General features: G+C 39.5%; 2 protein-coding genes across 5 annotated transcripts in view; both read left to right on the forward strand.

The window, feature by feature from the left end:
* zdhhc20a (zinc finger DHHC-type palmitoyltransferase 20a) overlaps positions 1-15033 on the forward strand; it is a 31899-nt gene extending 16866 nt beyond the window's left edge. For both annotated transcript variants that reach the window (XM_049468663.1, XM_049468664.1), the window contains 3 exons: positions 5368-5477; positions 6183-6230; positions 8104-15033. In XM_049468663.1, coding sequence (XP_049324620.1) covers positions 5368-5477; positions 6183-6226 — 154 coding nt within the window. In that variant the 3' untranslated portion in view covers positions 6227-6230; positions 8104-15033. The remainder of the gene's footprint in view (positions 1-5367; positions 5478-6182; positions 6231-8103) is intronic.
* LOC125784842 (histidine-rich glycoprotein-like) lies at positions 8293-15033 on the forward strand. Of its 3 annotated transcripts, none has more exons than XM_049468660.1 (2): positions 8293-8376; positions 8494-15033. In XM_049468660.1, exons 1-2 carry the CDS (start codon positions 8348-8350, stop codon positions 9920-9922), a joined length of 1458 nt encoding a protein of 485 aa, XP_049324617.1. In that variant the 5' UTR covers positions 8293-8347; the 3' UTR covers positions 9923-15033. The 3 variants fall into 3 exon arrangements, with proteins under 3 accessions (XP_049324617.1, XP_049324619.1, XP_049324618.1); XM_049468662.1 differs by having other exon boundaries at positions 8348-9272; positions 9517-15033; XM_049468661.1 differs by having other exon boundaries at positions 8348-8452; positions 8597-15033.
* Positions 15034-15502: the final 469 nt, after the last annotated feature.

Here is a 15502-nt window from a genome sequence, read left to right on the forward strand (position 1 = left end):
TCAGTACAGTCACTTATGTTACAAATATATTGTTGCTCACAATTTTTTTGACGTTTTGAGTAGATTTTTGGTCTCTCTTCTGTTGTATTGTTGGTGTGTTTTTCAAACCTTATTGAAATTACCATCCGCTCTGTAGGCTCTGTGTCCACATTACAAACTTTCCTGCTCAGATCTTGAATATTCACATTCATAAATCACGTGACCCGTCAAACAAAAAGTGTTTAACAGCCCAAAATATGTTTTATACTTTAGTTTCTTCTAAGTACCACATTTAGCTTTGAGGACAGATTTGCACATTGGTATTGGTATTTTAATCTCAGCTGGAATAGTTTTCTCAGCGTCTTGAAGGAAGGAGTTCCTGGAGGTGCTGAACAATAGCTGCTGCTTTTCCTTCATGCTGTGAAGCTCCAGCTCATCCCCAATCCCCCATTTGTTTGGAATAGGTGTGTGCCATATCATATCGTACGCGTTAATATCGCCAACACTTTTTTTATATCTTGAACGATATTATACCCTGAAATATCGTGCCATAACACTAACCCCTAATTATCACATCAGGGTTCTACTTTTTAGGTGTTTTAAGGAAAAGAAAAATTCACACTGTTCTCATTTCCCATTATATATCTACTAGAGACAGATTATATCTGTCCAGTATCATTTATTTTACTTTAATCCTGGATATTACATTACATTACATTACATTACATTACATTACATTACATTACATTTGGCAGACGCTTTTGTCCAAAGCGACTTACAATATTGAAGTGCAAATAATAGAAGAGGTTAAGTATATAAAGCATCTATAGATAGGGCCTTAAGGAGGTCAGAGGGTACTGCACTGTCCTGTCTTTAAATTGTCTTGTCTTTTGTATTTATTGTATTTATTGTTATTTAGTGTTATAATTTTATAATTATGTTGCACTGTCTTCACTCCTGCACTTTATGTTGTCTATTGCTTGTTGTTCTATGTTGCACCATGGTTCCGGAGGAACGTAATTTCATCACACTGTGTACCTGTACTCAGATGTAATGACAATAAAAGCCTCTTGACTTGACTTGGGAAATAATGGGATAGAGGAGTAGAGAAGAGGAAGAAGGAGATGAGGTTAGAAGTAGTTAGTGTGTTAGAGGTGTTAGGAGAGTAAGTGATCTTTGAAGAGCTCTGTCTTCAGGAGTTTATTAAAGATAGTGAGAGATTCTCCTGATCTGGTAGTAGAAGGTAGTTAGTTAGAGGTGTTAGGAGAGTAAGTGCTCTTTGAAGAGCTCTGTCTTCAGGAGTTTATTAAAGATAGTGAGAGATTCTCCTGATCTGGTAGTAGAAGGTAGTTAGTTAGAGGTGTTAGGAGAGTAAGTGCTCTTTGAAGAGCTCTGTCTTCAGGAGTTTATTAAAGATAGTGAGAGATTCTCCTGATCTGGTAGTGGAAGGTAGTTAGTTAGAGGTGTTAGGAGAGTAAGTGCTCTTTGAAGAGCTCTGTCTTCAGGAGTTTATTAAAGATAGTGAGAGATTCTCCTGATCTGGTAGTAGAAGGTAGTTAGTTAGAGGTGTTAGGAGAGTAAGTGCTCTTTGAAGAGCTCTGTCTTCAGGAGTTTATTAAAGATAGCGAGAGATTCTCCTGATCTGGTAGTGGAAGGTAGTTTGTTCCACCATTGGGGAACTCTGTATGAGAACAGTCTGGATTGCTTTGTGTGAATGTTTGTTTGGTAAAGCGAGGCGACGTTCATTGGAGGAGCGCAGCGGCCGGGAGGTGGCGTAAGTCTTCAGGAGTGAGTGCAGGTAGGAAGGAGCTGTTCTGTCATCATCTTGTAGGCGATTGTAAGCACTTTGAATTTGATGCGAGCATCAACTGGTAGCCAATGGAGCTCAATGAGCAGCGGAGTGACATGTGCCCGTTTTGGCTGGTTGAAGACCAGACGTGCTGCTGCGTTCTGGATCATCTGGAGTGGTTTTACTACACAGGCCGGGAGGCCAGTTAGCAGGGCATTGCAGTAGTCGAGGCGTGAGATTACCACAGCTTGTACCAGGAGTTGGGTGGCCTGTTGCGTCAGAAACGGTCGAATTTTTCCGATGTTGTAAAGCGCAAAGCGGCAGGATCGAGCAACTGAGGCCACATGGTGCGTGAAGGAGAGTTGGTCATCAACCAGAACACCCAGGTTCCTAGCAACCTTTGTCGGTGAGAGAGAGAGAGAGTCGATGGTTATGGCAAAGTTGTGTTGAATAGATGGTTTTGCTGGTATGACCAGAAGTTCAGTCTTTGAGAGGTTTAGTTGGAGGTGATGTTCCTTCATCCATGCGGATATGTCTGAGAGACACTGCGATATCCGTGCAGAGATTGAGTGATCTTCAGGTGAGAACGACAGGTATAGCTGGGTGTCATCAGCAAAGCAATGGTAGGAAAAACCATGTGAGCGGATAACCCGACCTAGAGAGGTGGTGTATATTGAGAAGAGAAGAGGTCCCAGTACCGAACCCTGGGGAACCCCAGTGGGTAACGAGTGGGCTGGGGACAGCCGTCCTTGCCATGACACCCTGAACGAGCGCCCAGTGAGGTACGATCTGAACCATGACAGCGCATTGTCTGAGATCCCCATGTTCGAGAGTATAGTTAGGAGGAAGTCATGGTTGACTGTGTCGAAAGCAGCCGAGAGGTCCAGCAGAATGAGCACTGAGGACTGTCCTGCAGCTCTGGCAGTTTTTAACGCTTCTGTCACAGACAACAGAGCCGTCTCAGTAGAGTGCCCTTTCTTGAAACCAGATTGGTTCTGGTCCAGGAGGTCATTTTGGGTGAGGAATCCAGAGACTTGATTGAGAGCTGCTCTTTCTAATGTTTTAGAAAGAAAAGGCAGTAGTGAGACCGGTCTGTAGTTATCAACCTGGGCGGGGTTGAGAGAAGGCTTTTTAAGCAGTGGTGTCACATGTGCTTGTTTAAAAGCAGTGAGGAACACACCAGAAGTTAAAGAGGCATTGATCGTGTGAGTGATAGCCGGAATGATTGCAGGTGCAATGGTTTGCAGAAGGTCTGAAGGAATCGGGTCAAGTGGACACGTAGTAGGACGGCTACGCGTTAGGAGAGCCAGTGTCTCGTTCTCAGTGAGAGGAGTGAACGAGGAGAAAGCGACGCCTTCGGTAGAGGGATACCAGACAGCAGAGCATGATGTAGTACTGCTACATGTCGCATCAGTAAACTGTCTGCTGATAGCTGCCACTTTCCCAGTAAGGAATGAGGCAAGAGCTTCAGCCGTAAGGCAGGTAGCCTGAGGAGGAGGTGGAGGGTTGAGTAGTGATTTAAATGTAGCAAATAGTTTCCGGGAGTCTGTGAGGGAGCTGATTTTTTTGTGATAGAATTCAGCTTTAGCAGCAGTGAGGCTGGCTGAAAAAGAAGCCAGGAGCAGTTGGTAGTTTTTTAGGTCTGTCTGGTTTTGCTTTTTTTGCCATTTTCTTTCAGCAGCTCTGAGTTTGGAGCGTAGTTCCCTGAGTGTGTCATTTTTGAGCCATGGCTGCGGTTTGCTTGGTTTAATGGCTCGAGATGTTTGAGGACAGAGGTCGTCCAAACAGGAGCTTAATGTGGAGCAAAGAGTATCAGTGGCATCATTAACATTGAGTGATGAAAATGAGCCTAATGGAGGCATATTGTCAGTCACCAGCGAGGAGTACTGGTCTGCTGGGAGATCTCGAAGATTTCGGCGGAACGAGACCATAGTAGGAGTAGCTGTGGGTTTTTTCGAAATGCGAACGTTGAGTTGCATGAAGAAGTGGTCTGAGAGGTGTAGAGGAGTGACAGTTAAAGAGTCGGTGTCACAGTTACGAGTGAAGATCAGGTCTAGTTGTTTGCCAGCTTTATGTGTTGGGGGGCTGGGGACCTGCTCCAGATCGAAAGACTGCATGAGGGATGAGAAGTCTGTGAAGCTGGTACTGTCATGATGGATGTTCATATCCCCTAGAATGAGCATGGGACAATCTTGCTCAGGGATAGAAGACAGTAGCATGTCAAGTTCATGCGTGAACTCGTCCATTTGTCCAGGAGGACGGTAGATGACAACGACAGTAAGTTTTGATGGAGTATTAACCAGTGTGGCATGATACTCGAACGAGTTGTATGAGATTGCAGGTAATAGTGGAGTGTATTTTAAGCCATTCGCGAGCAATAGGCCAGTTCCACCTCCTCGTCCAGAGAGACGAGAAGTATGGGTAAAGGAATAATTATTTGAAAGTGCCGCCGGAGTAGCAGTATTTTCAGGTTTAATCCAGGTTTCAGTCAGAGCCAGTAGTTGTAGTGAGAGATGATTTGCATAAGAGGCGATGAAATCTGCTTTATTAACCGCCGACTGGCAGTTCCACAGCCCAACAGAGAATGAGGTAGTAGTGGGCGTGGCTTGCTTAAGAGGACGCAGGTTAGTATGGTCCTGGCGCCTATGTGTGTTTTTACGCCTTCTGTGCGTACTCAGGAATGTGATGGGAGCACATTTTGTGAGGCAGTAGGACGGGCTGCCTTGTCGGTGGCCTTGCTCGGTGGACTCGCGCAGGTAGACTCGCAGGTCTTTACTCGCGCAGGTAGACTCGCAGGTCTTTACCCGCGCAGGTAGACTCGCAGGTCTTTACCCGAGTTAGGTCTTCACACGAGAGGGTCTTCACACAACAGCTGACGCCTTCGGCTGACGCCGCGGCGAGTGTGAGTGACGACATAGGAGTCTGAATTTGCGCGCAGGTGCGGGCGATATAGGAAATCAGCTCCACCAGACTGTCTTTTAAAGCGTGAGTAACGCCCCTGAGGTGTGTAGACAGAGAATGTGTGAATGAGGGGGTTTGCCACGCCCCGCTCAAGTGAGAATCGCTCAGCCTTGTCCGAAAAAGCGCGCTGAAAAGCGCGTTTGCTGTTGCTCTTACAGCGTAGCTGCAGTTAAAATGGAGTAAAAAGCGCAGTCTGGTGTAGCTTCAGTTCCTGTTTGCTCTCGTAGTGTGCCCGCTCTTATTTTGGATATATGGAGATATTTGGAGTTCTGTTACAAATCTGCTAAAATTCTTGTATTTTTTTTATATCTTTATTTTTTTTTGTCATATCTTTAAGAGTATCGTTATCACGATAATACCTTGAAATATCATGATATTATTTTAGGGCCATATCGCCCACCCCTAGTTTGGAACATGTGTTCCTGTATAGCTTTAATGTCTTCAATATTAAATGTACAGTTTAAAAAATATATATAAAAAAAAGAAAACACATCAAATGAGAAGATGTGTCTGAACTGTACAGGTACTTTCTCCATAAATGCAAAAAAATCTTTATCTGCTTTGCTGGTAAAGGGAAGATGAAAGCTCCTCTGATGATTTCTGAAGCTCCTGTTGCTGACTAAGTGTGTAATTTACAGTTCTGTAGACGGCCAAGTCAACAGCAGGCCTCTGAGTGACTCACTGAACCATCTCCTGAGCAACGATGTGCATTCAGATGAACAGAAGGACAGCAACAGTGCAAAGACTGGTAGGATAAAGTGCTATTTTTACTGTTAAACTTCAAATACAGGTTACTAAAGGGCGCAGAGTGGTCCAGCGGTCTAAAGCGCAGCCACTATGAGCAGGAGGTTGCAGGTTCGAATCCCGCTCATGCAGCTTTACCATCAAGCTGCCGGCGCTCAGAGGGAGCACAATTGGCCCTGCTCCCTCCGGGTGGGTACAGTAGATGGCGCTCTCTCTCCCCACATCACTCCTAGGGTGATGTCTGCAGCACAGGGCGTCTGTGAGCTGATGTATCAGAACCGATTCGCTGCGCTTTCCTCCGAGCGTTAGCGCTGTGATGCTACTCGGTAATGCTGCATCAGCAGCAGCTCGAAAAGAAGCGGTGTCTGACTTCACATGTATCAGAGGAAGCATGTGTTAGTCTTCACCCTGCTTGTGTGTTGGGGCATCACTAGTGATAGGGGGAGTCCTAATGAGTGATTTGGATAATTGGCCGTGTAAATTGGGGAGAAAATGGGAAAAATTAGAAATAAAATTATATATAAAAAAAAAGGTTACAGTTAAAACTAGTGAAGAGCTCGGTCTGTGTTACTGTTACACTTTTTTATAAGAGTAGATCTGATAAAGTGATGCACTAATTCCTCCTCTTATCCTCTGAATAAGTGTGACGGATGTCATGGACCGTTCAGAGCAGTGTGGTGTAAACTTCTGATTTTTTTTTGTGCTGCAGATAATGGTCTGACCGTCACCGTCACTATGGAGAGTGAGTCTTAAACATGTAAGTAGATACAGATGGGCTTCTGTACACACGTATATCATCCCCATAAAGCCATAAAAAATAGCGAATGCTCCTAATCCCATTTCACTCTGTGTCCAACCACTTAGCCCGACCACTAGGTTTTGTGCTTTAATGTCAATAGGTGGTGTCCAGATTTTTGTTGGACAATTTTTTGTTTTTTAAGGCTGCTGATAACTTCAGGTCCCTATCACCATTTTTTTGGAAATATAAGAACTTAAATGTAGTTTGCTGAACTTTACCACTCCTCTGCTATCAGAGGGTCTAGACATGTACCAGACACCCAGACTTGAGTCTATTAAACTTCCACATTTAAAGCAGCACTAGGTAGTGATTTCAGCTTGAAACTCACTGCAGCGCTGCATTGAGGTGTAATAGGAGGAATAGCGGTGCTCTCGTGTCTGTGCCGGAGCTCCTCTGAGCTCAAACCAGACTCTGTAAGTTTTCCGAGGCGGCCGCGACCAACGCTCGCGAGAACTGCAACCTGCTTTCCGACCTTTAGTTCTAACAGTTCTACAAGGACTACTGGTTCATTCTTTACAAACTAACATACAGACACTCTGGCAGAAGCTGGAAAGAGACCGAATATGTCTGTGAAAGACAGAAAACGAGAAAGAGAAACTAATCGGCCTGAAACATTTATTACACTCTACAACTGTAGGGGGAGCCCACGAGCACAACATCTCAATCCTACCTAGTGGAGCTTTAATTGGAAGTACCAAAGTATTCAAGATTTGTATCTAAGTACTGCAAGTAGTTTATTCTAAAATGTACTACTGAAGTACTGAAAGTAAAAGTACAGTACTGTGTTATTAGTGTAGTTATTACAGAAAGCAGTGGAACATTCTCAGAGTGAAAGTAAAAATTTATTTGTAACGATGCACCACACAAAAATGTATCCGTGTAAAAAGTATTTGAGTCAGTGACGATATGGAGTGAAGTAAAAGTGGAAGTAGGAGAAAAATAATACACCAGTAGATACAGATACAGTGTTTTTAGTACTTAAGTACAGTAGAGAAGTACTTCATTATTATACACCTCTGGCAGAGTCACCTACAGAGCACCACTAGTAGCCTAGTAATAAGACAGTTTCTTTTTATTGGTTTATATGTTGTATTATCAATACTGCATATGTACAGAAAATACAGAGGATTAAAATCACGTTACACTCCTTCCTTAAAATTGCAGCAAAATAAAATGATCAATAATAAAAGAATGAGAGACAATAAAAGTAAAATACAACAAGGTCACAGGTATAGATTTATGTGAGACAAAAGTCACAAGACTGTAGTGCAGTATAAAAGTCAGAGTGTACCAGTTGGGTATGATGATGGGGGATTAAAGAGTTAATGACAGTAAGGGTATATATATATATATATAAAGGGCTTGAAACGCTGTTCTATTATTAGGAGGAGGATTTCAATTAGAGCTTAGATTAGAGATTAGAGATCGGGCCCAAAAAAATCCGACCCGGCCCGAGCCTGACCCATAAACTGGCTGTTTTTAGGCTGTTTAAATGAACGAAATCTGTTCAGAATGATGTTATTTAATACTGAAACACTAAAGGAGCACAGACCTATTATTTAATAAAAATGTTTTTTCACTTTCAGTTTTAGTTATTTCGTTAGTTTTTGTTAAGGATAATGATTGGTTACTTGGATATATTGTGATTTATAAATATATTATTAAATGTAAATAAAAAACAGATCTCAGAAATCTCAGGTCAGGTCGGGTTTGGACAGAGAATCTCATAACTTGGTTTTAAGGGAAAGGGTGATAATCAAAAAAAAGGGGAAGGGGTTAAAATGAGAAATGGAATTAGTTCTAAAATGTTCCATCTTTGCCATTTTTTTAGGATCTTCAGGCCAGGAAAGAGTGTACCAAGGCCAGTCTGATCACATTCGGAGCTGTAAACTCAACGTTTAACTCCAGAGACCACAGAGCCAATCCAAATGCCTTAAGCTTAGCAGCTCCCATCGATCGCCATGGAAACCGGTAACCAATGAACACGCATGTGAAGCATCATCCATGTTACTATGGACTTTTCTCATTTCTCAGTACTGTCTCTACTGTACTAATGGGACCTCTCTCAATATCACATGACTTATATACACACACAATACACACACACACAATACACACACACAATACACACACATACAAACACACACAAACACAAACTCACACACACACACAATACACACACAATACACACACATACAAACACACACTCAATACACACACTCAATACACACACATACAAACACACACAATACACACACACACAATACACACACACAATACACACACATACAAACACACACAAACACAAACTCACACAAACACAAACTCACACACACACACAATACACACACAATACACACACATACAAACACACACTCAATACACACACACAATACACACACACACACAATACACACACATACAAACACACACACAATACACACACACAATACACACACACACACAATACACACACAATACACACACACACTCAATACACACACAATACACACACACAATACACACACACACACAATACACACACAATACACACACACAATACACACACACACACAATACACACACAATACACACACAATACACACACATACAAACACACACTCAATACACACACTCAATACACACACAATACACACACACAATACACACACTCACACACACACACAATACAAACACACACTCACACACACACACACACACACAATACACACACAATACACACACTCACACACACACAATACACACAATACACACACACAATACACACACTCACACACACACACAATACAAACACACACTCACACACACACACACACACAATACACACACAATACACACAATACACACACACACACAATACACACAATACACACACACACACACAATACACACACACACACAATACACACACAATACACACACACACACAATACACACACTCACACACACAATACACACACTCACACACACACACAATACACACACAATACACACACATACAAACACACACTCAATACACACACACAATACACACACACACACAATACACACACATACAAACACACACACAATACACACACACAATACACACACACACACAATACACACACAATACACACACAATACACACACACACTCAATACACACACAATACACACACACAATACACACACACACACAATACACACACAATACACACACACAATACACACACACACACAATACACACACAATACACACACAATACACACACATACAAACACACACTCAATACACACACTCAATACACACACAATACACACACACAATACACACACTCACACACACACACAATACAAACACACACTCACACACACACACACACACAATACACACACAATACACACAATACACACACACACACAATACACACAATACACACACACACACACAATACACACACACACACAATACACACACAATACACACACACACACAATACACACACACACACACAATACACACACACACACAATACACACACAATACACACACACACACAATACACACACTCACACACACAATACACACACACACACAATACACACACACAAACACAAACTCACACACACACTTTTTTGACCAAATAATCCAGTTGAATTTTTTGTTTGTTTTTGTTTCTTTTATTTGAACTGATTTTGGAAATCTTATGTTTTTCACTTTGACTTTTTTAAGACAAACCAGATAAACGATAAATGAACTGATTCTGGAACAGTGATGGTACTTGAAACACTTATCTTTTTTTTGTTTGTTGTTGTTTTTTATTTTTTATTATAAAAATATTTTTATCACCATTAAGTAAAGAAAACATTGGTGTAATTAGTAATAAACACTACAGTCTAATCAGTGCGCAGAAGAACAAGAGCAGGATTGTTAGGCCGGTTGAAGGCTAGTTTATTTTATTTATTTTTTTAATCTAATCTGTTTGTCACTTTTCTAACAGATGGTGGTTTTCCATGCTCAAAAAAATAATCCAGTTATTTAAAAAAAAAAAAACAGAAAATCTTTTGACTTGAAGCACAGAGAGAAGCCTGTGGGCAAACGCTGAAGTAAAATGTGAAATGTTGTTTTTAAATACTTTTTCTAACTTTCTGTAGAGATTCAGAGCAGCTTAATGTTGGATTAAATAATGCAGGAAAGTGTTTCTCTGTTATCAAGCTCTCTGAAATGCTTCTTCTTTTGAATGAGGGCTTAAAACTTTGCTGAAACGCAAATGAGCAACTTTCTGTTTGTAATTTGCATCAGAATCTGAAGCTGAGAGCGGGTACTAAATTATTTCCCATTAGAAGCTCATTAAACAGGATAAAGTCATCCTCACATTTCAGCTTCGCTCTTCTGAGACTTTAACAACTGATTCTGTGGCATTACTGAACCACCTCAGAGTCTCTTCAGCCCTGAACAAGACCTGCATTCTTAGAGTTTATTCAGGAGTTTATTCTGTTAATCAAACTAAGCAAATTTAACTTCTCATCAGACGTAATAAAACGGATAGAATCCTATCTTTCGAACTGTTCACAGTCTGTTAGGATCAGTGACTCCCACTCCCCGCCCCTCGCTCTGTCCACTGGGGTACCTCAGGGTTCTATTTTGGGGCCTCTGTTATTTTCACTTTATATAAATGACTTGCCCTCAGCATACAGATATATGCAGATATGCACATGTAGCTGAAAAACTTCTAAACAATCTCTGGCCCATGTCTCTGAATGGCGTAAATAACGTAACAACGTAAATAAAACAGTTTCGATTTTATAATAAAGCAGATATTTATGTGACAGGTGAAAAATATAAAATGATAAAATGTGTTGTCTGAATTTAAGCATCTACGTATCTTAACAGATTCCAAATTATTATTCATGTTGTTTTGAGGTAGACCATTTTAAGATCTGTCCAGAGACAACGGATGAAAAAAGGCCTTAAGGCTGATTCTGGTGCATTTACAGTAATGTTAATTAATGTCCACTGTCCCTGTTAAATAAGCTATTAAATAAAATAAATATTCAGGAGTTTATTCAGGAGTTGTTGGTACAGTGTAGTGTCAGTGAGTCAGATTAGTCTCGGGAACTTGGTGTTAGGAAAGCATTTTAGAGCAAAGGGTGCTTCTACAGACAGGATATCCTGAAAAGTATTATTCTACTTATTAATATTGTAGGGCAATATGATGAGCAGGAAGCGTGTCCCATTAAGAAGAGATACCTGCACTCATCTCTTATATTTAAAAATAACACACCAGTAAAACAGATACTCATTATAATGGTATCTATAAATTTAGGATAAACTTAAATGAAAGAGAGCGTGTTATAAACAATAACTGGATTACCATTTCACATTAGAGCTAAAAATCAGCTGAATAATAGAAACTAAAGCTTAGCTGAACACATGATGGATTAAAAAGACCTGTTTCTACAATAAAACTAATGATCTGATGATATAATCTAAATATATATTTCTTCTTTAAGTGCTTATACATTTAATGCTATAAGTACTTTTCATGATGTTGCTCACATAGTTTTACAGAAGTGCAGGCAATTTAATTTAAACAAATTACTTTTAATTACGAACTGTGAAGACTTCACTAAAAAGGGCATTACTAAAAGTATCTTTGTTTGAAAAAGAGATTTGCTGCTTTTTGGTATCTGCTATTTTTTTATTTGATATTTTTTATTTTATTTCATATAATTTCTTTAAAAAAAAAATCAAAATGTGGTAATAAAAAAAACAATAAAACTTGAAAACAGAAAAAAATCTATCAGATTTTATAGGGCAGCAATAGTGCCATCTAGCTCTCAGATTAGGAACTGCAGCCTTAAACTGCACTGCTGCAACCTGTAACATGGATCATATAATCTGACCAGCTCTCAGCATAGGCTATAAACATTGTCCAATCACCAACTAGATATTTTTATATTTTTTCAGAAATCAGTCAACACCATTACATAGCTGATCAATACATCTGTCTCTGATGACAGATTGACAGATACCAAAAAAAAAAAAAAATCTGAATAGATTACAGGAGTATTTAGAATATTACACAGCTATTAAACCGCTTAAATATAAATGTTATATTTTAAATTATTGAAATATTAATTCTATAAAATAAGTAATTTTTTTATTTACAATCCAGTTGATCCCAAACTTCTGAATGCTGGTGAATCTGGATCAGGACTTTGAGAAGTGTCTTTAGGAATGCAGCTCTTGGCTCTTCAGGTTTATGAATTCGTTTAATAGATTATAATTTCAGTTCTTTGAAGAACTCGGGTAAAAGAGAGGTTAGAAAGCAGAAGCTTGTCTTGTATTTCTCATAATCTGATCATTCTCACTCTGTACTTAATCAAAATAATATTAGCATTAGCATTCACACGGTTCATTCATGTGCTTCAGAAGTTGCTCATTTTAAGGTTTAAAACATGAGCTGCTCTTTTTTAATTTTATTTTTGTTTTTATATTTTGATGTCAGCTGCCTTTTACAAAGTGTCAATATGTTATAATGAAAGACCAATAGAAATACTCCAAAATACTGTTTATATTTTGATATGTGAATACCATTATCAGCCATAACAGCAAAGCCACACGTCTGATGTTCAACAGGTCCGACTCATTCTGCCAAAACAGCTCGGATTTATCAATTAGAGAACTCTAACAGAATGCTGTGGATGTATTTATCTGTATTATCCTGGCACTGAGACTAGCAGCAGATCTTCCAGTCCAGTCAGGTTTAGATGGGCTAACCTTCACCAGTGTTCACCAGTTTTCTTTCCCACTAGGGGTGTCACGATTCTCTAAATCCTCAGGGTCATGATTCGATTCGATTCTTGTTTTTTTTTTTCTTGTTTTTTTACAGCAGAGAGGCCTATGCCAGTTTTAGATTAGTCTATGGTCAGTCATTGGTTTGATTCATCAAATTTACAATATCTTATTTCAAAAGGTGGGCTTGATATAAGTGATGCAAAGTGATACAAGTGATCTGTAATACACCACATTAGGCACTAATGATCAAATTTAAATAATTTAATTAAGATATATATGTAATGCCATCTAGTGGCTTTTTTTGGTAGCAGCAGTGTGCACTATTAAAACAGCAATGTGCAACATAACAAAATAAATAATAAAAAAATACAGGAACAGTCATGTACAAAATAATAGAACAATTAGAGCCTTAACAAACTGAACTCTACAGTCGGCTACAGTGTGCTGCACCGTTTGTGTAGCTTAGAGGGAGGGATCATCAATCATCTTTTTGACTTCGAGGCTCGAGACCATGACATAAGTTCAATCGATTTAGTTGAAATATTGAAATCGTGACACCCCTATTTCCCACTAGGAATATCTTATATTACACGCTATTTCAGAGACGCTCTGATTGTCTGGTCATTATAGTTGTACTTGTTGTGTTGTTTCTTCTTAAAATCAAGGGCATTATCAAAATAATTCCCAGCTTTTGTTGGAAGAAATGTATTTATTGTGGAGCATAGCTGTGAGGATCTGATTGCATCATTCCAGAGAACACTGTTCCACTGCTCCACAGATCAGTGCCAGGGGGTCTTTATACCCCTGGGTTCACACTCCTGACTTTAAAGTGCCAAGAATTCATGTTTATCTGCTCTACAGTGTTTATTTAGTCCCTGTAGAAAAGTTTTGTTAAGAGAATAATTAAGCTGTGTGCACATTTCTGCACAAATTTGTCAAATTAACTGGTGCAGCTAGTCACAGAGAGTCCACAAACATTTGGACATCATACAGTGCATCAATCAATGCAATGTTATTAATTCACCTTTTATGTGGCTTTAATGTTATGGCTGATCTATATACCTTTTTTCTTTGTTGCTAAAGAAAAGGAAACTTCTTCTGTTTACATCGACAGTTTTCTGTTGTCTGTATTCTGGAATATTATTCATGTTCAATGATGTGCATCATTCCATGTCGTCACTTTACACAAACCTTCTGATCCTCCAGCACAAATTTATATAAATGTATTTACACAAACAGCAAGTGCAGCAAAACACGGCCCATTATTACTTACACAGAGACATGTTTATAAAAGACGAGTTAAACAGGCCATGTAAATACTTTTATTAGTGTTATATTACCACACTTTGCCCTCGCTGTCACTCTCCACCATAAATATCCATAAAAACTAAATTATAATTGCTGTGTTCACTGTTTGACTGTATCTGGGGCAGTTCAGTGATGAATCAGGTTTATCTGACTTTAAAACCATTCTTTTTATTTGAGCACTGAAAGTGTTTCTGCACTTTGTGAAGCTTGAATATTAAACATGTTCTTGGAAAGGTTTCGCGTGATTCAGAGACGGATCAGCTCGAGCTTCATCACAACCAAACTCTTTTAGGAACGATGGATCTCACTAATAACTGATAACCTCATTATTTACAAATATTACTGGAATCAAATACCAAACATTTATTAAGGACCATTTTGCTGTTAGTATTAAGCACATTAGTATTTTCTACATTAAAATGTATTTCTTTGCATGTTTAGTTTGTTTTTGTTTGTTTGTTTGTTTTTGTACTTACCTCCAGGCCACTTTGGGCTTATTATGTTATATTTAAAGAAATGTTTCAGAAGTCTAAACCGTTTGCACAGATTTGGTTCCCCCCATGTCTAATAATGTTTATATTTTTTAGATTACATATAAAATTTTCAATATGTGTAATTACAGTTAATAAACAATGCTTTTGGTTCTCTATTATGCTTTGGTTGTTTTTTACTCGCATCCATATCTTCATGTTAAAGCTGGTGTCCGTAAGTTTTGGGATTTAGGGGGTTGAGGGCCCTCTCTGGTAAGAATGGGTAATTGCACCGAGCATGCGGAAGAATCATTTTAAACTGGGCGGGTGTGATGTGGTCTCCTTTCAGAGAGAGCACTCAGTCAGAAACTTCACTCCTTCGTTTCTTAGGTTTTACTATGAGTGAATGAGCTATTGAGCTCTGAGGTTCCTCTTCTGAAGTCCCCATTGCTCCACCAGCCGCTCGCATTCAGTAAAACTGAGCCAGAATCTGAAGAAATCCCACGAAAAGCGACCCGACAGCCCAGTTCTCAGAATAAATATATATTAGGCTTAGCCGGGATGGTCGGTCTAACACACTGTTACCATTAAACACAATATTCTATCCTTTCTCCACTCAGAAATGCTTCTGCTTTCAGTTTAAAAACA

Source organism: Astyanax mexicanus, chromosome 20 (genome assembly GCF_023375975.1).
Source record: "Astyanax mexicanus isolate ESR-SI-001 chromosome 20, AstMex3_surface, whole genome shotgun sequence".
NCBI lineage: Eukaryota > Metazoa > Chordata > Actinopteri > Characiformes > Acestrorhamphidae > Astyanax > Astyanax mexicanus.